General features: G+C 36.4%; 1 protein-coding gene across 3 annotated transcripts in view; it reads left to right on the forward strand.

The window, feature by feature from the left end:
* Positions 1-22761, forward strand: part of FAM184A (family with sequence similarity 184, member A) — a 40526-nt gene extending 17765 nt beyond the window's left edge. Inside the window, exons 9-17 of one of the 3 annotated variants that reach the window (XM_010016395.1) lie at positions 8294-8506; positions 9612-9765; positions 10179-10306; positions 12522-12706; positions 13202-13348; positions 16238-16355; positions 16859-16963; positions 20462-20664; positions 22400-22761. In XM_010016395.1, the coding sequence (XP_010014697.1) occupies positions 8294-8506; positions 9612-9765; positions 10179-10306; positions 12522-12706; positions 13202-13348; positions 16238-16355; positions 16859-16963; positions 20462-20664; positions 22400-22481 (1335 nt within the window). In that variant the 3' untranslated portion in view covers positions 22482-22761. The remainder of the gene's footprint in view (positions 1-8293; positions 8507-9611; positions 9766-10178; positions 10307-12521; positions 12707-13201; positions 13349-16237; positions 16356-16858; positions 16964-20461; positions 20665-22399) is intronic. The other 2 variants (XM_010016393.1, XM_010016394.1) reach the window with 2 other exon arrangements.
* The last annotated feature ends 406 nt before the right edge of the window (positions 22762-23167 follow it).

Consider the following 23167-nt stretch of genomic DNA (forward strand, 5'->3'; position numbering starts at 1 on the left):
CAGTTATTTTGGCTCCATCTGTGCCTCTGTGGAGGTGCTTATGGCAGAGCTGACGTGCATCCACATTAGCAGAACTGGGAAATACTACTTTCCTTCTCTAGCACAAGGATTACTGGCCTGTTCCACAGCCTGCATAATCCTCGCTTTAGAAGATTTGCTGTCAAATGGATGCTCAAAATTTCTACAAGAAATAACTTGCACATACCCTAGATCAGTTTCCTGAAAGGAGATTAACTTTCAGCACAGAATCATTTTACTCTGCCTCCTGTCACTTTATATTGTCCTGAACACACTGTCTAAAGGCTTGTCTGTCAGAAAGAGAGAGGAGGTAAATTTCAAGTAACACCCCCCCTCCCAGTTCTCTTTCATTATTCTTGTATTCAACAATACTGGTAAGGCTACTGTGACATCTAGTGGATGGTAAGGGATTTTGGGCAAGATTTAAAAAGCACTTTGAAATCTAGAATGCTGAAATGCAAAAGAATGGAAAGAAAAATCGTGCCAAAGAGGGAGCAAAGAACAGAGGAGACTTGGAATACAGCTGAGGGTAAGGTTTTATGCCTCTTCTTTCATCTGTAGATACTTGTTGTTTTTCCAGAGGAGCACCGATTTGTGCAGCTCTTGGAAACTTTCAGAAGTGACTACAGCTCTCAAACCAGTGGTCTTGATGGGACTGTGCTGCAGCTGCTGTGGGCCTCACAGAGAACTGGGGAGCTTTGGGAGTTTCTGCCTAGATCTGGTGTTCACACTTGTCCTGCCGCTCACCACTGATTTAGAAGAATCAGTACTCCTGTATTCTAATGGGGAAACCTATGCTTTAAGGAAGTCAAAAACTATTATACACAGGCATGTGAATAATCATGTAGTCCAGAGTCACTGCAGCCCTCAGAGGGCCGACTACTGAGGGTGCTTCACCCTGTTTCATGAGTGTCCATAGTTCTTAATAAAGAATCCCCCTTGTTCTGGGTTCCCTTGTCTATGCAGAGACGTGATCGTGAAGATTTGTTCTGTCTACACTGGTCATTATAGTTTTGTCTGAAGCTTGAGCATGAATACAAATGCCTCACATTCAGCTGTACTATCTCTTTTTCTGAGCTTTTAGTTATGGTAAGCCCATTCAGCCCGTACTGCGCTCTGTTCATTATGTTACTCTTTGTTTAAAATATTCTGAATGTAATGGAGGAAATTCATTAAAGACCATTTACAATTAGGAGCTATTCAGCAATTCAGACAAACAAAAGCAACAGAACAAATAGTTTTCTAGGTATTTCCATTGGTATACATTAGGAATACTAACAAATGTTAGCTCTGTTCTTTTCCATTTCTCTTTTAGTTTCTTCATTTAATTTTTTTCTCTCATAATGTTGTGTTTAATTAAATTTAAAAATACATCTAGGGTGATGTTTGAAATTACAGTATCTTCATATCCAAAAAAACTTGTCTCTCTGATCATAAACTTCTAATTGGAATTTAATATTACCAGGTTTTGTTTGGCAGTGTTTGAGTTAGTAAATCTGGATAAGGCTGAAAGACTTTTAAATTCTACTTGTCAGTGGGTGGAAAAGAATATTAAATTCTTGGCACAGTATATAATTAATGATGCGTGAGTCAGAAAAGAGTTTAATTTGATATTTGGGGTTAAGTTTATACTTCTAAAACTGATAAATAGAAACCTAAGCCAAATCCAACAGTGACACCATTGCCCAAATAAAATTCTATTCCTGTATCAGTGTATGTTTTCCCCTTAAATGTAAGGTAAAAATTCTGGCAAGAATCTAGCTTTAAAACATTACCCATAGTCTCTTCGCTCTGGCAGATAGTTGCTCAAGTAGCTTTGCCATAGGTTCAGAAAAAATGGTAACAGTGGACCATGGAAGGAGCAAGAGACAACTTCATTAGGTGGGGCAAAATTTATTTGAGATTCAGCAGATCAATAAAATTCTAGATTAAGGACACTTCCTGACAGATGCCCCTGTGCTCCAGGAAGGATTAGCCAAGACATATAATCTCTGAAGTCCTGATAGTGTTATGACAAATAAGTAAAATTAAATGGAGCTTTAGTAACATTCCAAAAACTTTAAAAAATATTGGGAGATTCACATGATCGTCTCCTCCCCCAACCATTGAACCTGAAGTTTGACAGATTAAAAAGCACATAATCCAAAACCCAAATAGGTAAAATGTCAGAATACATAGGCATTTTGCCTAGCAGTTTGATAGGCACCTACAACTGGAAAAGAACTACATCTTTTTAAAGCAACAGGGTAAGCACCCCACCCTGTGATAGCCTGGACACAGCACCTTTACTCAGGGTTGCTACAAAACCAGGAGGAAGTCAGGACCAATTAGATTCCAGAGATAGCTGCAGATTTGAGAGCATCCAATATATACTTCATTTTCCTCGGTAGAAAACTGCTGAGTTTTGAGAGAAAGGGAAGGGGTTCTAAATGCTGCTTTTCCTTACCACTCAGAGAGGGCAAACTTTGATGCAGCTCTTCCATTCCTAGCATGTCACAAGCCTCAAGCCAAGTACAAAACACTGTAGTGGGAAACAGCTGCTTCCCAAATCTCTGCAGGGTCATCTGTCACGTAAGCTCTGTGCAGCCAGACAGTACATCTGCTGACAAATCAGTCCTTCTCTTCAAAACAAAGATGTATCTTGAGGGAGAGTTTTGGGGAGCTTGCTGTTGTTAGCTGGGTAAAATGGACTTATGCCAAAGGTCCTCCAGCTTCTTCAGTCAGCATCTCAGAAACTAGTTTCTTGTACTAACATGATGGTTGCACATAGGTTTTCTTCTTCAGAGTGGTTAGCAATCTTTGCTGGAGATCATTCTTAAAATGAGGCAAAGGCTGCATAGCAATCTAGATCTGCTTTGATACAACAGATAAAGCAACATTTATGTTCAACATTTCTGTGTGTGGTTTTAGAACACATAGGAATGTCCAACTTTATTGAAAAATAACCTTTTTTTTTTTTCCCAGTAAGATCTGAGCATTTAATAGTTAATTTTTTTGCACAAGGTAATTACTGTTCTCATCTCACAATCAGGAAATATGGATTGCTTTGAGTGAAGTAGCCTAAGAAATCAGTGACAAAATGAATACTGAACTGAACTGGAGAGTTTTAGTGCAGAACCTTCATCAAAAGTTCATTTTGATTTCACCTGTTTTCCATATCTCTGAAAAACTTTTAAGCTCGGTGAAATCACATGTATTAAAATGATTAGCCCTCCTTAGTCCGTCAACATTAAGTCCCACAAGTTCTTGAAATTGAACGTTTATTTAGCAAGAGATCATTTCTGCTTTTACCAGCTCCCCCCGCTAAACAAGCCAGACAGATGGGAAGGGAAGCACAGAAAAAAAACAGGTGGATTTGTTCAGATTGGGGATGTTGAAATCCGGTGTTGAAATCAGAGCTGTTAGATCCTAGTCTTTTTCTTGTCCGGTGGAGTAGGATGCCTCCTAGTGTTACGTCCTTGCATAGAAAACTCTTACTTGTAATACCTTTGGATATTCCACAATAATGTATTTTTGTGTCGTGCCTTCTTGTAGATTCAGGAGAACAAATAATTTCTTCTGTTTGTATTTTGACAAAGTATTATCTGAAAGTTCCTAACTATAGGCTTCCAAGCTGGTGCCAAAATACCTGCTGTCTCCTGGAGAAGGCCATCTTCTTGACTGACCTGTGCCTAAAGGGGAAATTGACCATGCTGGATTTGAAATTGCTCTTACTTCATTTCTGATGACTCTATTTTGTGCATGTATGATTTGTATGATCAGTAATATTTCATATGGAACATTTACTTGGAAATACATTTTTATTTTTTGCTTTTCATTACTAGTCAACACTAGTATAAGTGGTACATGAAGTTTTTGCTGGAGACCTTCAGGAAGAGTCTTTTATGTACCCGTTTCATTCTGAATTTTAAGAAAAATAAGTGAAGTATTTTAATATAAATCTATCTTCACTACAGACTAAACTTGTTTTCTGCCCTTTAGCAGTGAAATTTGATCTTTAATATATTTTTAATATGCTTGTGATATTTCAGAGACACAACTGGCTGATAGAGTCCTTACACAGCATCTTTTCTAATAGTAATGCAAATAGGTGTACTTAATGATTTCATCCCAAAATTATTTGTCATAAAGAAGAGGAAACGGTTGGGTAATTTCAAAAACATTCAACTGCATGATATAAATGAGTAAAGAGTAACATGATGTTGAAGAGAGAATGCTATCCTGGATATTTTCAAAACATAACACAGGAAAGCACATCATTCTGTTCTGTGTTCTATAGTATATATACTAAATCAAAGCAACATATTTGTATTTTTTCCAGATAGTTTTCAACTTATTTTTCCCTGATGAAATTATAATTAATGTTCTATGTTTTACTCTCCCTTCCTTATCCTTTTTTCTTTTACTTAGTTGATTTCTGAATGTTTCCCTTTATTCCTGTGATCTTTTCTTCATAGCGGCACTGTCTCGGTGAAGCTTTGCATAAATCTATCAGCAATGTAAGTGATTTGCACTTACAGCCTGTGAACAGGGCATGTTTGCACTAATAAACCTGCATATCCTATAGTACTGCTTTAAAGCTTTAGCCTATGAAACAGAATACATGGTAATACTTGAAAGGAGAACGTTTGCTACTAGTTATCAAAAGCTTGTGTACCGCATCCATTCATCTGTGTAAATGTGTTTATATCCCTGGACATCAAACACTATGTACGTGGTCATAATATAAGCAGCATTTTTATGTCATTGTTTAAGCAAGCAAGCTTGTGGGCAGTGCAAATGTGTATTGCAGAGCTTTCCTGAAAGCATGAGGTTGATGCTGTGTTATAATTTGCAGTTTTGCTGTGCAAGTCGTAATTGTAGCCAAAATGTTCTTTCTTTCTATATTTTTTTTTATTATTTTTAAAATTCTTACAAATGTTTTTAGTGTGCTGAAAAACTTGGATAAAAGCATTGAAATTTCAGAGAATAGTGTTTAGAGCTGTTTTCTTTTGAGTCTTCAGTCCAGGACTATGTAACAGGGGTGATCCAAAGACATACAAAGGTAGGCACTAATGTTTTTGAAAATGTGCCCTTAAGAATATCAGTTTATGTACTGCATAATCAGAATAATGTTGAAAATTATGTACTCTTCTAAAAATAACTCAGATTTTTAACACTTTATGTACTTTCAACCAAAAAACCCCCACCATATTATGAGAAGGGTAGACTAATCTGACTTGCTTGTTAGAATCATTTAATCCTCATTGTCCTTTATTTTCTATACAGTCTACTGATGCAAATAGGTATCTCCAGACACTGACTCACTTCAGGCTGTGGTTCTGCAGTCACTTTAATCTGGTGGAAGTGTGAACTGCTCTTGGGAAAAGTATTCATGATCTCTTCTAAGATGGCTTCCTGGCCAGATGTTAGACTTATCTTGGTCATCTCAGTTAAAATGTTTTCTGCATTTCCAAGAGAAATTAAAATTGTTTTGCCCTTGGCCCGTGTTAAAAATGTTTATAAATGTTACACTGAGAACGATCAGAATTTGGAGCAGGACCTTAAGCAAGAAACAGGTATAACTTCAAGCCAAAAATACAATTTTCCATGTCGTCTTAATGGAAAGTTGGCTAAGATACCATGGTCGACTCCATTTGAATTTTATTATTGAAAGGCTTTTTTAGAGTATGATGTTTAAATTACCGAGATTCTGCAGGACTGAACAGGACTTCCCCTGGAATTGTACTGAGAAGTTCTGGGGCTTCTGAGAAAACAAGAACTCCAGAATACGAGAGGGAAGTTTTTGTATAAGTAACTAATCAAAAAATAGGTATTAAACACAGGGTTACCACTGCGCAGGTAGATTATCAGTGGAGTTATACTGATGTTCAGCATATTTTCTTTTGCAGGCTGTTTATGAACAGGCAGGAAAGTTTGCAGCTTATGAAAAGTTATTTAGGGTGGAAAGGAGAGTTAATTCTTCTGTCTGAAGAATTACAGAATAGCTGTACAAAGCCAAGGGACTGGGCAGTAAAATGGCAGACGGAATTCAGTGTATACGAATCCAAAGTGATACAGAAGGAAAAAAAACCACAAATTCTAACTTCTTGTGTAAAATGATGGATCTTACCATGACCTGTTACTACTATAGAGCAGGTTTGGGGACTATGATATATAATGCCATGAAAACATCATCTCAGTGCTCGGAGTCACAAAAGCAAATGAGACATTAGGACTATAGGAGAGAAACAGAGAACACGTAAAACCATATAAACCACTATATAAATGCAGAGTTTACTCTCATTTTAAATACCTTATGCTATTTTGGTCTCCTATTCTTAAAAAGAATTAGTAGAAGAGGGGCAAAAGTGGAAGAAATGTGATGATAGAGAGGAATAGCTTTCATACAGTGAATCAGTCCTTAAGACAAAACTGTTTAGTGTGGAATAGGGTGTAAGGAAGGAAATTATGGAGGTCCACAGAAAGACGAGCAGGATAGAGTAAGTGAAAAGGGAACTTCCTTTCACTTCTTTCCGTATGGAACTTGCCACAGGACGCTGGATACTAAAAGCTTTTATGGATTCAGATAATGGTTGTATTTAATTAATGCTTCCATGAATTTACCCCAAAATACCTCTTCTGATGTAAGAAGGATTTCTGGATGCTCAGTAACTTGAGTCAAGATCCCTACATTTATGCCTTGGTTTTGTTTTCCCTGGGTAGCTCAAGTTGGCCATTTCTGGAGACAGAACCAGAGATCAGACAAACCTTTGTTCTAACACTGTACAATTTGTGTGTGATAGCTATATTTAATGTACTTAGTAAAGGATTTTACATGAAGAGTTCAAATTACAGAAGGTAGTATAGGCCTTCACTATACTTGTTCAATTGTAACTTACCTGTTTCAAAGGTACCTGAGGTAAAATACTGTTGATACAGTACACTTAGAAGGCAGACACAAAGACCTGGTGAATTTGAAATGCAATGAGCTATGCTCATTTCATTCAAATTAATTTGCTTGTTTTGTTTTAGTGCTAATTTTCTTTTGTGTAGCTTTTTTTCTTTCAAATCTGCTTAAGCTGTGCCCTTCTGAAAAAGAACCCATATGTTCAACAGCAATGTTCATGCTGCAAGTTGTCCTTGGTATGCTGCTATTAATTTTTCAGTAAGTGGTGGGTTTTAGTGTTCTGTAAATCAGTAAATTGATGTGCAATGTCATTATTAACTTGTAATAATTAATTTTAAGATATGTTGAATCAAATGACACTATCAGACTGTCATTTATAATTCAATTTTATGTAGTACTCTAAGGCTTGAAAAAAGTATCCTTACTGACTCAAATTCTTCATTACGTGGCAATTTTGTTTGTCCTTCTTTTTAGTCACTGTAGCAAAATTTTTTTTTTGTTAAATCTTGTTTCCAAAATTGGAGGGTGTATCTCTCGTGTTTGGGTCAGAAGGGAATACTGGTTTAGTATTTTCAGTCTGAAAAGATGCTATCTAGTGGGAAGAACAAAGTATTATAAAAAGAAAATGTGACTTTTAGAATACAGAGCATTCTAATGTATTGAAGTGCTTGTTGGGTGAAAAGCATAATTTGTAAAATCATGTATTTCTAAGAAAATAAGTATTTGTGGCTCAGATTACTTAGATCTTAGACCTTGAAAACCAGTGGAAAAATCACTCATAGTATTACTGAGCTAACAAAAAATGTGTGTATGTGGAAATCCATCAAGTGTAACATTTTATTTGTGATGTAGAGTGGTATGCTACCATTTCTTTTTAAATAAAAGAATTACCAGTAAGATAGGACCATATCATATCAAAAGATACAAAAATCCATCAATCTAGATGTCACGGGCTGCCCTTCCCTGTCAACTGCAGGATTTTCCTTACAGAACTTATGTGATGTTCCCCTGAAAATAGTTTGTTTTAACAATCAAGTGTTTGATTTCAGGCCTTGATAGTGTCATTTTTATTGAACTTTATACAAAACCTAGAAATAAATTTTGATTATTCAGCCATGAAAAGTTGTGTTATAGGTAGTGCTATAGTGTGAACTGTCAGGTACAATAACCCTTACAAAACTATTTAAATCTTATTATTATATCTCTGAGATATAATATTAACCACAAGTTCAGTAGATGGATGGCATTGCTTGTGTGTCTTTTAGTTAATGTTCTGGCTTTAAAATTTCAAGTGTTTTCTTCTTTTGAATGGGTTTTGGGGTTTTTTTTCAGACTTGATGTTCGCATGAATGACTAATGGATATTTGCTGTTCTGTTGTGGGTTAGATCTCCTTACTGAAGCAGAACCTGGAGATGCAGCTTTCCCAGTCACAGAGCTCTTTGCAACAGCTACAAGCCCAGTTCAGTCAAGAGCGACAGAGGCTGACTCAGGAGATCCAGGAATTAGAAGAGGAGCATCAGCAAAGGCATAAGTCACTTCAGGAAGCCCATATCCTTGCCTTTCAAAACATGGAAGAAACAAAAGAGCAAGAACAAAAGGCATGTTCATCTGAACAAATTGCTTTTTTAGCAGTTTGTGTAAAGTATCTGCATAACTACTAAGTTTCCTTTCAGCTGATGTCTGACAGTTACATTTTTATCCAGCTAAAACTGATAAAGACGTACTGAAAAGCATCCCTAATACTGACATTGTTTCATGTCTTGCTTTAAACTCTAACAGTATATGCATATATATAGGTGCATATATGTGTAAAATTATAAACATGTTTGTTTCTTTACAGTAATTTGACATCGTTATCTATAACAATATATTCTAGGTGTGATTTGCAATAGGTTTCTCTGTATTTTCCATTATCGTTACCTAATTTCATATGTGTTTTCTGGTATTTCCTGTCAATTGACTCCTTTTATAATGTATTTTATATTTTGATTATGTTAAAAATTGTGTGAACGATGTTCTGCAACTTGCAGAATAATGTTCATGTCCAGAACAATGTTACACGCAAGGTATTTTTTTAAAACCTTGACTAAACCAGCTTTAGAACTGAAATTTTGGCAATATATAGTACTTGATATGGTGTGTATCTTAAGCTTATTTTTTTTTAAGTTCAGATCTAGAGTGTACCTTTGCAATCATTTTTCCCATTGTCCCCACTTAATGTACTTTGGTTTACATCACAGACTGATATTAGAGCGTGTAAGGCGGATTACTTTTGTTCAGAGTGAAACCGGACGATGTGAACCAGGAACATTGTGCTTCATACACTTCGACAGGGAGTAAACATGAGTGTTAGTGGGGAGCAGGAGTGCCCGAATACATATTGTGTGCACACTAAACCCTATCACATTGCTTGCTGTTGTAAATGTATCAATAGATTGTTGGGGTTTTTTCTCTTTTCCAACCGAGAGCAGAATAGGGGTTTGTGCACAGGTAATCTTGATAACCATCAGCCACTAAAAAGAAAAAACATAGTAGTAGGATAACTTCGTGAGAGAAGAAAATATGAGCAATATTTGTGCATTTTAAAACAATTTCTAGAGTATGCCGATGCCTGCTTTTTGTTGCTAGTTCTTAATTGTTTAATAATATTTTATAAATTCCCCAAAGTGTTACATAATAAACTTTTCAACTTTGATTTCGTAGGAATTAGAAGAACGTTTGCAACAGAAGCACTCAGAAGAACTTCAGGCACTGAAAGAAACACATAAGCAAGCCATGGAAGGTTTCAAATTGGAGATGGAACAGGAACTTCAGACTCTACGATTTGAGCTGGAGGATGAAGGAAAAGCTATGTTAGGTATACTATATATTTCAAAATAGCAAGCGGGTACAAAACCATTATTTCTACTCATACAAAAATACATGCACATGTATGTACGTACATGTGTGTGTATTGTAACACTGTAGTGTATGTCTGAGTCATTCAGTGTTGACCTAATCGTTCCTCTTAAAATCAGTATATGCTTTAACAGGTAAGCCCATATTGTTCACTTCTGAAAAATGTTACCCTTAAGTTTTTGAGGGTTTTTTTGGAAGGACTAAGCAACCAAAGCTCATGATGGAGAATGTTTCAGAAAGCAGCAGGAACAGAATGATAGGACAGTTGCTTGGCTGATATAAACAGTGCGTGTTTGGTCAGTGGCTGAACTGTTATTGTTGATTAATGTAAACATTTGCAAATCACCTGTTCTTTCTGTTCATGGTAACTAGCTTCCTTGCGCTCAGAGCTAAATCATCAACATGCAGCAGCAATTGACCAGCTAAGGCACAACCATCAGCAAGAACTGGTAGCTGCCAAAATGGAGCTTGAAAGAAGCATAGAACTCGGCAGGCGACAGGTAGGAGACATCGGTTGCAACTGATTGTAAAACTGCATAATCAGTATTCACTTTCTCTTAGCTGGAGGCAGGAACACGTGTGAACAAAGAACAAACATATAGTCCTTCAAGGTCAGCCAGCACCAGCAGCTAATGCATCCCTACTTGTTCACCTAAACTTCCTTGCTTAGCTTTTTCTTCCTTCAACAAACTTCATTCAAGCCTAGTAATGGCTCCCATATCGAGGCAGCTTCCTCTCAGAATTGTTTGGCCACCTGGGAGCACACTAACTTGTGTAAAGTGCCGATTCTCTCAAAGTTCTACTTGTCCTCGGCTGCCCTCAGGACTTAAAAAGGAAAAAGCTGTTTCTCTCTGAAGCCTCAGTAATATGGCTGAGAAGTGGTTACTTAAAACCAAACGATTCTTCAAATTTAGGAGGTACCCAAGGTTTTTTTTGGGTTTGGGTTTTTTTTTCTTTTTCAGGAGGCAAATCGGAAAAGATAAATTAACATCTAAATAAAGCAAAGGTGATCTAACACCTTGCAACTGTTTCTTATAAAAACACACCCAAAATGCAAAACAAGCCCCCAAATCCCAAAGCCAGCATGGACTTCCTTTGCTTTCAGGAGCAAATTGATTCATTCTCTTTTATCTTTCATTTTTCACTTCATATGCAATCAGTTTTTCCAGTAGTAACTAAAAATTCAAAGCTCGATCTCTATTGAAAGGATTCTTGGAAATAAGAGGACCAGAAAATTACTTCTTTATTTGCCTATACAATAGGTTTTTTAGGATTAATTTACTGATAGCCCAGCACCAAGAAGTGGAATAGTTTTATAAGTATATAAACAGAGGAGACAAGTTTAGTTGGATATGGCCTTTACACAAACAGTCAACGATGAGCCCTTCTGTTTCTTTTCCCTTGTTTAAAAGTGTGAGCACTAGAGGCAGAAATGTGGTGCGCTCAGCAGGGAATTAAAACATTCAGGATTTGGGAGGATACAGATAGTTTCAGTTGTGTGTTGCTTAAGCCTAGAGTGACAAACCTAAAGGAAGTTTAAGTTACAAGACTGTTTGATCCAGCCACAAATACCGTGTACTTTTGGCCTCTGTACAATGACCTGCTAAGCATGAGTTTTAGTTGTACTGAGGGCAAAGTAATTAATTGTGTTTTCCTGTGTGGAATGCTCATCAGTTCACAGGGTCAGAGCTGTACTAGATACAGTGAGTTCTGATCAGGATGATTATATTTGCTACTTTGAAAAATATTTAAATATGTGGGTATAAATTTTCCACCACTTATAACTTTAATATAGTCTTTCTATAGGGAGGTAGAGTTATTTTTAAAGGTCTATTCTTAAAGATGTCCTACAAAAATTGTACCTTAGGATATATTTAGATTTCCTGGATGCATGAAAGCACAAAACACAATTACACATAAAACTACTTCGAAATATCTGCTGATTTCCGTCTGTGCAAACTATATGGTCATCAATTATTGAGAAACTGTAAGAAGTGGAATAGATGGAAATGGAAAACTCTGAAAAGATGTTGATTTTATTACAGACTTTTTCTAAACTGAGGAGAATCATTATTAAAACTACTGGGATGGGTTCCAGATGAGTTTTCCAAATGTTTGGAATTGGAACTTCTTATTCAAAATGAATTACTTTTATTGATTTATTGGACACAATAGAAATATTATATGAACTATTTACCACATACTCTGCTGTGAGATATTTGTGACTCTTATATATACCTAAAATAGGAGCCTTCTGAAGCACTTGTTCATGCAGGCCATGCATCTTGAGCTATTTTGTCCCATTGTAGGGGCCTGTAAAGGGAAAACCAGTTTCTCTATACTGTGTGTTGAAGAGGTAGAAAGTGCTGGATGCCCAACTCCTGGTTCTTGGTGGTATCTGTTTTTTTGTTGTATGAGTCAGCAAAAGGAAAATGTGATGAGCTACACAAACTTTTAACAGGCAATGATAGCTTTTAAATCTTCTCACGAATGGAAATTGCTTGCTACAAAACTATGATTTCTTCTTTATTTGTACTTGTACACAATAAAGGCCCTCGGTTTTAATTATAATTTCTGTCAGCATGAAAAACTGAAAAAAAAAAATGGTCTATTGAGTGGAAAGTTTTGCTCAGCTGTTACCTCCCAAAAGCAAGTACTGTGCTTCTGAGACAAGTCTGTTTAAAATACTTTCTGCTGCTGCTACTTACATCATAGGAGAAAGAATTTTTATGCCGAATATCAGATCTACAAGATGAACTGAGACACCGAGACCATCATATAGCTGAACTGGACAAAGAGATTCTGCATCTTCATGAAAATATAAGTGCATTGACCAAGGAATTAGAGTTTAAAGGGAAAGAAGTTCTTAGAATACGCAGCGAATCCAACCAACAGATCAGGTGTGAATTTTCCCACTCTAAACAAAAATGTGCATTATTTCATGTATTGTTTTACTTAAGAAATTTTACCATCTTCAGCTTTTAATTTGTCCTCTTAATCAAGTGATGTTATAGATCATTTAGTCGTCTTTAGACAAAGCTATGTCCGTTACTAGTAATATTAGTGAATATTACCATACAGTGAAGTTGCACTTCAGGGATATGTTTTGGCATATTTTAGTAACAGTGTTGGGTTTTGGTTTTTGGCTTTGTTTTGTTTTGTTTTTTTAATTCATTGTGTTTGTTTATTTAAAAAAGCATTAAAGGAGATGCATTTTCCATGAAAAAAGCTAGAAGGTTGGAGGACGCTAAGTAATGGAGTTTGATGAATCAGTAATTCCTTCTGTGTTGTTTGAGACTGTGTAAAAGCCATTAGAAGCATGGCAGAAAACCATGATGAGCAAACAAGTCTGATTTTAGAATAACTCTCTTTTTAACAAAAAATAAATTAAACAGGATGCATGAGCAAGATTTAAGCAAGAAACATGAGAAAGAGCTGGATGTCTTGACAGCAGATCACATCAGAGAGAAACAAAGCATGCTGGCAGATTTTAATAAGACCCAAGAGCTGCTCAAGGAAATTAATTCAGCTTTACAAATTTCGTAAGTTTTGCTGCATTAAAAAAAATTGTCTGTAGCTGCATTTGAGTGAATAGATCATTCTGGTGTCCATAAGTTTCTGAAGATATTGCAGAGATGCAGATATTGCAAAAACCTCAGTCAAGTATGGGGCCTGATCTTGCGTTCCTTAGGAGAATTCAGTAAGATAACACTGTTAGGGATTTGAGACCAAAAAGTTTTGAGTAGGAGAGATGTTAAATCTGCAGTTCTTAGGAAATCAGAGAAAATGTTATTTCAAATGCATTTTCTCAAACTTTAATACATCTCTCTTGAGAACACAAGAGTTTCTTCAACGAGTTTATGAACAGTATTTGCTAGTAAGAAGTCTGATTATAGCACATGAGTGATGCAAACATTTTCAGGTTTGCTAACATAAGGAAAATTAGTGTTTGAAATGGATTATGTGAGCATAATTATAACAGAATGCTTAAGAGTGTCTCCGAGCGAAAATGTCACCTGGTGTTAAACCACCTCTGGGCAGAAATGATGTAGTAGTGTGTCATCTAGCCAATGTTTTCCTGTCTTCCACACCCTTACCTCTTGTCTGTGATGTACCGTTTTTGGTCAGGGTTTCTGGCTGAGGCTCCATAGCACATTGAGGGCTTCCTGACACAAAGTTGTCACTGGAGGATTTCTATTTGCAGTACAAAAGATTTATGGCAGAGAAAATAATTGGTCCTAAGTATATAATAGAAAACTTCTACAATTAAATATCAATTTAAAATGGACAATAAAGTCCAAATGGATCTAATTCTTTCTTGATAATGAGCACTCAGAAGCTGTCTTCAGATAAGATGGTATAAAATTCTAGTTCTTACTCCCTTGTAATCATCCAGATGCACACTCTTGTGCCCTGATAAATGATGTAACTTGCCATTCAGTAAATTAGGCTTACCTCCTGACTGCTGCATTTATCTTGTACAAGAAATGTGCCTGCAGGCAGCCACCAGAACTAGGTTTCGGAACTGTTTACCCTAACCTTCTCTCCCATGAAGTTGTTGGGTTTTCAGTGTCCTGAATTTTTCCGAATTTAGTTATTTTTCCCGACTCCTGATTCTTGCTCAACTTAAGGCTGTGAGGAAGCAGCCACTGGCCTAAAGAGGGCAAGTGTTATGCCCTGCCTTTCACTGTGTTCTCTCTCTCTACTTAAACTAAAGCAAGGTGCTGCCAAAAGAGGAAACTATGTTAAAAAACCTCCACAAAGTAGTTTTATGCAGCTATTTCTTAAGTAACTGTTTCCCCAGGTTCAGCCTTACCTAAAGCACAGCATTGTGAACATTTATGAAATGGAGAATCTATCTTGCAGGAGTAAAGAAAGTGGGTATCATTAATTAGGCTCTACAACCAGAGTCTTTAAATTACATATTATCTCTTTGAAACATTAAAAAACCACAGTTCCCTGAAATATCTGAAAATAAAATGACAGCTGTGTGTAACCATGTACTATACTCCTGGGATCTGTATGCAATAGCTTAACCCAGCAGAAAATGTATACACAAAAGTAAACACAGCTGAGCATATTTCTGTTCTGCTGAGTCAAACGCCTTTTCTGCAAATAAAGCCGTGTTGTTCACATTCATGTTTTATGTAAATACATTATATAACCTACTCAGGTTACATACACGTTACTTGAAGATTATAAATATAATATAATATGAACTGTTTTTTCAGCTGCAATTCAGTAAAAATCACGTAGCTGCTTCTGAAGGGAAAATACTTACCTGAAGTGAGAAAATTCATCTACTTCCGAGTGTCTGGTGGAATTAAGTTGAGCTGACTTGGACACCTTAAATTCATGGGGTTTTTTGAGGGCTTGGGACTTTTTTTTTTTTAATTTCTTTTTTCATTACATTTGTTAAATTTTCTGAATCTATTCTGAAACTTGGTTCACTCATCCACATGAGGGCTGAATATGTTTTCTTTTGAACAGTGTTCAGCATCATGAGCATTATATTTATATTTTAAGGAGATGCAATCATTTTAAATTGTCCTGTTCTCAAAAGTTGTTCTTTCAGAAGAAATAAGGATCTTTATGCAGTTGCTTGTACAATTCCTCTCTCAGTTGGCTTATTTCACTTCTCTCCTTTAATGCTTTTCCACCAGACATTTAAAATTTCCCCCTATTTCTTCAAATGTTATCAATTGTTACATTTCTCTTAATCCAGATATCCCAATATCCAAGTGTTACTGCTTTTCTTTTGCTCGTTCCTTTATTCCATCTCTAGTGTACTAAGTTGCTTTTGTGGAGAGGAATTATTTACCTATTAGTGTTCACTGTTCTTGGATATCTTTGTTCCAGTGTGTTCCACATGAACTGAGGAAGATGGTGCCAGCCTTGGCTGTCTGTCCAATTTCGCCAGTGTCACAAGCATGCATTAAGAATAGTCATCTATTACAAAATATATATAGTTAGTTTTCTTCATCAAGAAAGCAAATGGCCAGCTTTGAAGATTTTTGTCGGTATTAAATATAATATAATGTAGGCCCTATATTTTACCTAAGAATCCATCTTCGCTATGTCTCCTGTAATTCTGTCTGTATGATGGTATTGAACGCCTTATTTTCAGTCTGACTTCAAAGAGGCCTTTTTTGCAAACCCCTAACACTTCATGCACAAGAAGGATGTTAAGTTTTTAGACTTTTGCGCAGTTACTTGAGCAAAGGTTGTGGTTAGTGTTGAATTTGGTTTTTTTTTTTTAATAACTAGCTAAAGCTGCACGATAACATAGAAATTGATTTACTTCAAGGTGATAAGAAATACATCTTCTGTTTTTACTCCCTGAACAATTTTGTACTGATCAAAGATGTGACTATTCAGTCATCATTTAACACTGGATCAGGCTAAAGGGGGTATTCTTCTTTCCTATAAAGTTTAGAAGAAATGGAAGAAAAATATAAAAACAGAGAATCAAGACCAGAAGACTTGCAGCTTATCTCAGAACTGAAAGACCTAATTGCAGAGCGGGACCAACTCATAAAGAAATTGATTGTAAGACTTTTATCCTTTCTTGATTTAATATCTCAACATATACAAAAGTTAATCTAATTCAAAGTGTTTGAAATGTATTTAAAGAACCAATCCTGCTAGCATGTTATTCATATTCTTTAACACATTACTCCTTCTCAGATTCAGAGCACAACACAACAATCATATGAATCTGATCAGATCCTGATTCAAAAGCAAGAAGGAATGAGGAAATCAGAATTAATTACAGATCAGAAGTCAACTATACTGAGTCTTTCCCAGTGCATAATTCATTAGGCTATGCTCACTTTCAGGAGCATAGAACTGCAACAGAACTGCGTAAATAGAAATTATTTAGATTATTGCATATAACAATATATAAAATATTAAGTATAAAATGCAAGTTTTAGAATTACCAGTTTCTTTTAAAATGTAAACGTAAATTTATTTGAGATCATTTATAGGCAGATTTGGCCACTAGCATTGAAAATGCATAAAAAGAAGTTTCTATTTGTTCTTCTTTTTAGGAAGACAAAAAGTTCTATCAGCTGGAGCTAGTTAACAGGGAGACTAACTACAACAAAATGTTTAATGCAAGCCCTAATGTTGGTGTTATTAACCCATTGGTGAAGGTATGTTCCATGGACTTCATTGCTGAAGTGAAGAAAAAGAAATCTAAACTTAGGATATAGTAAAAAAAGAAATATATGTGTGTGTGTCTGTGTGTATACATATATCACTCTTAAAAGACATGTTGAAAACAAGGAACATAATTTTCCATTTGTCTCTATTTTTGTGTAGGTTTGTTCATTTTATGTTGTTGAGAGATCCATTGATACTGTTGTCCTGGCTTGCTAGACATGTGTGATGTAAACCAGTTCCTTCTCACGAAACTGCAAAATCAAAATGGAAAAGTGAGAGAAAGGCGAGAGAGGGCAGGACTGTAGTGTGTGGTGAAGAACAGTGACATCTGCAAACAACTTTAGATTCCTAATTTTTCTTGGTTATTTTGCAAGGTGCAAGGGCAGTTTCACTTTTAAGGTGGTGCTTGGGATGGAAAAGCATTAGAAAGGGAGAGGGAGAGGGGACACTGAAGGAAGAGAATAAGGGTAAAAAGGGGAATGGGGAGAGTGTGAGAAGGGCACAGAATGGAAAAAGACATGGTAATACTGGAGAACTGGAGTGACAAATGAGGTATGGACTGTGGGGACAGCAGGAGGTAGAAGTCAGTCTCTAGCCTTCTCAGTTACTGTCACCACCTCTGTGGGTGACAACACTTCAGCAGCAGCCTTTTCCAGTTCTCTCATCCTGCTGATTAGCAGCCAGTGAAGGCTACTGTACATGAAGGCATAGTGCCTCCCTGTCACTTCAAAAGCCAGCATCCTTTCTCCATGAGGAATGTGAATAGACTGCAGTAGGGTACCTTAATTTTATGTTTTTTCACCACTTCAGGAGTAAGATTGAGTCCTCTGACATTTCCTTCCTCCTTGTGATAACCCATAGGTTGTTTCACCTGCATGGAAAGGGAAGAGATTTGTCCCAGCTGTAGAGGCAGAAGAACTCAGGAAGGTTCTGAAGCAGAGGGTAACCCAAGGGGCACAACATGAGCAGCTCAGATGTCCGAGAGCTCCAGTGATCAAGGTCCAGGCTCTGTTACCTGAGATCAGGCTGCGATTTAGCTAAACCTTATTGTAGTTTCACATCAGATGAGTGTATTTCTCATTTCTGCACAAACTCTGCTGCAAATTGTCAATACTCTGCTGTGCTTTTCAGGAACCCAGCAGCTCTCAAAAGCTTATCTGTGGCTGCCTAACTTTTATGCATAACTGCATAAAAGAGCTTAGTTTGGGCCCAGTAGAGACAATACCAGGATAAGATAAAGGTTGCTGGAAAATTCTGAAAGTTTGTCTGAACCACTCATTATAAAGATGTGAAATGTAACCATCAAGTGTATACTTTTGTGTTTTGTGTGAAATCTGAAGTGTTTGGGAAACGTACATCATCAGATTTCCATAGTGATAATTCATGTATTTTTATAATATGCTTCTATCATTTAAAACTATGAAAACTTTAACACTGTCTTGTATGACAGAACATCTTAATCTCTCATTTCATCAGTCGTGGACTATGTTACTTTGTTTTGTCAAAGCACGTGCTGTGTTGTTGGAGAATGAATTACAAAGAAACTGAAAAACTCATTCTCTTTTCTTTTTTGTAAAAGACAGAATTTGAGTTACTACAGGCTTTGCATATTAATACAAAATTACACCCATTGCAGTATGTGTTACAGCTCTAATTTGTGCAATGGATCAGTTTAGTATTACATTGTTACATCTTAAGTTTCTTAATACTTTGCATGAATTTCATGGAATTATACGTACAATTTTGTCTCTCCAGATTTGACTGCTTCAGAAGCATAGATTGTTTTACAGAGAATAAGATATAAACTGTAGGATTTTTCTAAGCACTTACGTGGATAATACACATTTTCCAAAAATGAGCCACCCATGAAGCACATGGTATTTAACACACCATGTTAATTACAGTGTATATTACCTTGAAGATGTATTTTACATAGTTGGTTACTTTTACCAAACTATTTTTTTCCACCATAATGTTGTTTCTTGCTCCTTCAGCTACTACAGAAGAAGTGAAGTGTATGGGGAAATCTTGGTTTAACCCTTAGCTTGACGATCTTTCACTGTAATGCTTAAGTGACCTTTTTCTATTATAGCTTTCTGTTAAATGCACCAGTGTGGCTCCAATTAGTAGCTTTTGCATCTGCCAGCCCCAGAGAGGTCAAGCGATGAAATCAAAGCTAGAAGAGAGCTAAAAAGAAGAAAGTACAAACAAACAATAGGACTCATGCCTGCATCCATTTGAACTCACGCCCACGCTTGAATAGAGCAGCTCTCCTGTTTCAAGTGGAATTCTGCTGAAAAATATTCTAGTGAAACAACATGAGATTCCACTTATATTTCACTTTATTTATTTCAAACTTACATAGACCATAAGCCCTCAAGAGGTTTTTTCCTGAGCTGCTTTGTTAGGGTTGCATATATGTAATTGAATGAAAGTATTTATTATATATTCAAGTAATACATAATTCAGGAGAACAAGTGAATCCATTAATTCAAAAATCCTATTTTTGGAAATAAGGTTTTTAAAATATTAATATTTTATTGTGGACATGGAATATTTGATAGAAGGCAGAAAGTACACATGGTATCCTGTCACAGCTATTTTTAAAAAGCTATCAAATTATTTGAAGCATCCTCCTACACTGGAATAGCTAGAAAAGTAGAGAGAGTAAACACTGATTTCTTTGTATGATGTGCTATGGAGAGTAAAATAGTGATATAAAAATAAAATTCTTCAGTATTTGGAGTCCCTTGAAATACAAGCAGAAGAGTACAGAGCATATAAAGAAAAGAAAAATGCTCAGTTGTGCCATCTGGTGCCTAGAAGTGGTAGCTGGATTAGCATTAGAAGACTGCTAAGAGGCCTCTCCTTCTGCAAGAAAATGAACTCCTGTACAGTACTCTTTTTATCTTTAGCAGTATTCCTATAACACTTGCTAACTATGAGGGCTTAGTTGCTGTAAAGGAGACGTAGCTGTTTCTCTAGCTTCCATGTTCCAGTTACCAAAATGTGCCTCAGTGATGGGGTGAAACCTGTTGGACAGATTCACTTTGTGTTCTCGTTGAAATTTGCTGTAATTACAGTTGACAGCAGACCTGTTTCGCTGATACTGAGAAAAGATTTAAGTAAAAATGAAGGGTTTAACGGACTAGTTGACAATTTAGTGGAAAACTTCCTATCTCCAATGTTTTAAACAGAGCAAAATGTTACATTGGAAGATCTCATAAAAGATACAGATTGGTTTTTAAACTAAGTCTTAATAACTTAATCATCTTGATCAGAAATCTGATTTTTCTGTGAAAATTTCTGGTGTTCAGGTCTGGACAAAGCAAACAGTAAAACTAGACTGGAAAAAAAGCCTGATCCATCCCTGTTGCTCTCCTTCATAAACCCCCTAACCAGCCATCAGATAGAACTTTTACATTTGCAAATGTCCTCATCTGTCCTGGTGCCAGATGCCTTCCTTATGTTTGTTATTTTTAATGCAGCAAAAGAAGAAGAATGATAAATCAACAAACAGGTTTGTGAGTGTCCCCAATCTAAGTGCTCTGGAATCTAGCGGAGTGGTGGGCAATGGACATCCTAACCGCCTGGAGCCCATTCCTAACTCACCCATCCACGATATTGAGTTCAACAGCAGCAAACCACTACCACAGCCAGTGCCACCCAAAGAGCCCAAGACGTTTTTGAGGTGAGCACTGCCTCACCAACTTTTTTTTTTCTTCTTTTTGTTTTTGCTTATGTCAGGAAAATTTTGCATTCCCATTGAGCTGAACCCCACGTGCTTTATGAACCTTTCAGAGGTACAAGTACTCTTACAGCATTTTTAATTTTTACATTATGTTTGTAACCTCTTTATAGTATTCCTTTTTATTGCAGACCTTGAAATGTGAAATATTCTTTCACTTTTTCATAAGTCTTGAACTTGGAAAACCTCTTTAGAGCCTTTAACAGAATTCATGTGCTTCCAATTGTTTACATATATGAACGATTGTTTTAAATGTTTGTGTTATTTACTGATTGTCATTCAGGAATTGATACTAGCACAGAATTTCTTTTATTCAGTATTATGTGATAATGGTTTTTATGTAAGAAAACTATTTCCTGTGCTACATGAATGTTTTGTGTTTCCCCTTTCTTCACCTATATCAAATTGTTTCACAGGAGTAACCTTATTACAGCAACAGGAAACGTGCATTCTTGGACGCTTAATGCTGAGCTTCTAGCAATCAAAACCAGCATTAAAGTCTCAAGTAATTCTCTCACAAAACAATACAGTGAACTGAATAACTTAAAAATGGAATTTTGGATCCAGGATTTTAATCTTTTGGCTTTATGTGCCTGCATATTAAATGCGCTGAAGTGCTGCACTCTATTTAGTGGGTGCTGAACTCTTACCTCTAAGTTGGCAACAAAGCAATGTGTAATTATCAGTTCCACAGATGGTTATTTACTCTCGCTGTTCGTTTAATGCGAAAAGCCACATACGTAGCAACTACGTTAGTAAAAGGAAACGAAAAACAGAATCTAGAACAGATAAGGGAAAGCAATCTATTTCAAGAAAACAATCTTAAAACCAAACAAGTACTGTTGCTCGTTTCTTTTCCTGAGCATGTGATGTGCATGAGCGTACTCAGATATCTCTAACATGCATGTGCATGGACTTGTGGAGTGTGATGCCAGAGTTCCCATTCCAAATAGTTTTGTGCTCTGTACTATCCAGTAATACAGTAGGAATTATTTTACTACTGATTTTTATCGATAAAGGAACTTAGCTGTGTAATTGAATTTAAATTATTCTCTCTTGCTCATTTTGTGAGACTTTTAAGTGTTCAAGGGGGAACCAAATCTTGTTTTGCAGTGCAGCAGTTTCTCTTTTCCTGGTATTTAAACGTGTGCATGAACAACGACGCAAGTGATATCTGTGATAGGTGTTAAGTATTAAAACAGTGCGTATTTCTGTTCAGTTGCCAACCAGTCTTTGTGAGCACATGTCTACAAATATGATGCTGGCATCATATTTCTGAAAATTAACTTTACCACAGGAAAAGGATGCTAAAAGAGGACCTTCTGTAGTCACGCTTTTCCAAGAAAGCCCTTTTTATTCTTCCTGAAGCCTACAGCTATTGATGAGATTTTAAATTATGTTTTCCAAAACATTCTTTGCCCACCCTATTAATGTGGCTTCCAAACTGACCTGTCTGTGCTGCTGATGCTCTCCAATGGAGTGGATGATCACAGATTCTATAGGGAGACATTCAGTCATGTCCTGAGGCACACTGATAATTAATCCATGGAAAAACAGACTGTGTTCCTTACTGCATATTCTCTGTGATGTGGTGGTGTTTTTTTCTCCTAACATTTGTACTTTCTGTGTAGTTGTGGGATAATTGTGTTGTGTTTTTTTTTCCTTTCTGTGACTTTAGCCCTCCTCAGACTGATGCTTCACCAGTGGCTTCACCAGATCCCCAGCGCCAGGAGTGGCTTGCCCGGTACTTCACGTTCTGAGAGACAATTTGTTTTCATGGCACAGCGTGATGTGGACTGTTCATAAGAGCATGACCTTAAGTAAACCCTCATGTGAACAAGCTTTCCTGTAATTTGTTGAACACTGTGAATGAGAAAGTATTTGTCTTTCTGATTTGAAACTGCACTGTATTTCATGTTATATTTGTTGGAATCACTTTACATGGTACTATATAATGTGTGTAATTATAACTATTATTTTTATTTAAAATGGAAGAATCTTTAAACTTTGTAATTACTGCATAATAAATTTTGGTAGAACAAACATAATGCTTTCCCCCTTTTTCCTATAAATGTGTTTTCTCTGATTTCAGGTAAGGCTTTTCCCCCAAAAAATAACCTAATTGCATGGTTACTATAAATACAATTTAAATTGTTAAAGGAAAGTGTATCTCTCACTCTTCCCCAGTTTCGGCAGGATATGTTTAATCCATCCCAATTCTATTCTGTTACTTTGTAGCAGTTTAAAAACTCTCTCTTTTTAACACTTAAAAGGAGGAATGTGAAGTAAAAGCAGGGTAGCTGCTAGCTTTCAGAGCAGAGGGGTTTTGAGGAGGGGATGAAGACAGCCACAAAGCAGGAGCTGTTCATTGGGGCGGGGGGGTTGGCTCCTTTGCTGCTCATGAGACTTTGCCATCTAGTTATACTCAAACATTTTATCGTTAAAT

Source organism: Nestor notabilis, unplaced genomic scaffold (assembly GCF_000696875.1).
Source record: "Nestor notabilis isolate BGI_N333 unplaced genomic scaffold, ASM69687v1 scaffold10246, whole genome shotgun sequence".
NCBI lineage: Eukaryota > Metazoa > Chordata > Aves > Psittaciformes > Psittacidae > Nestor > Nestor notabilis.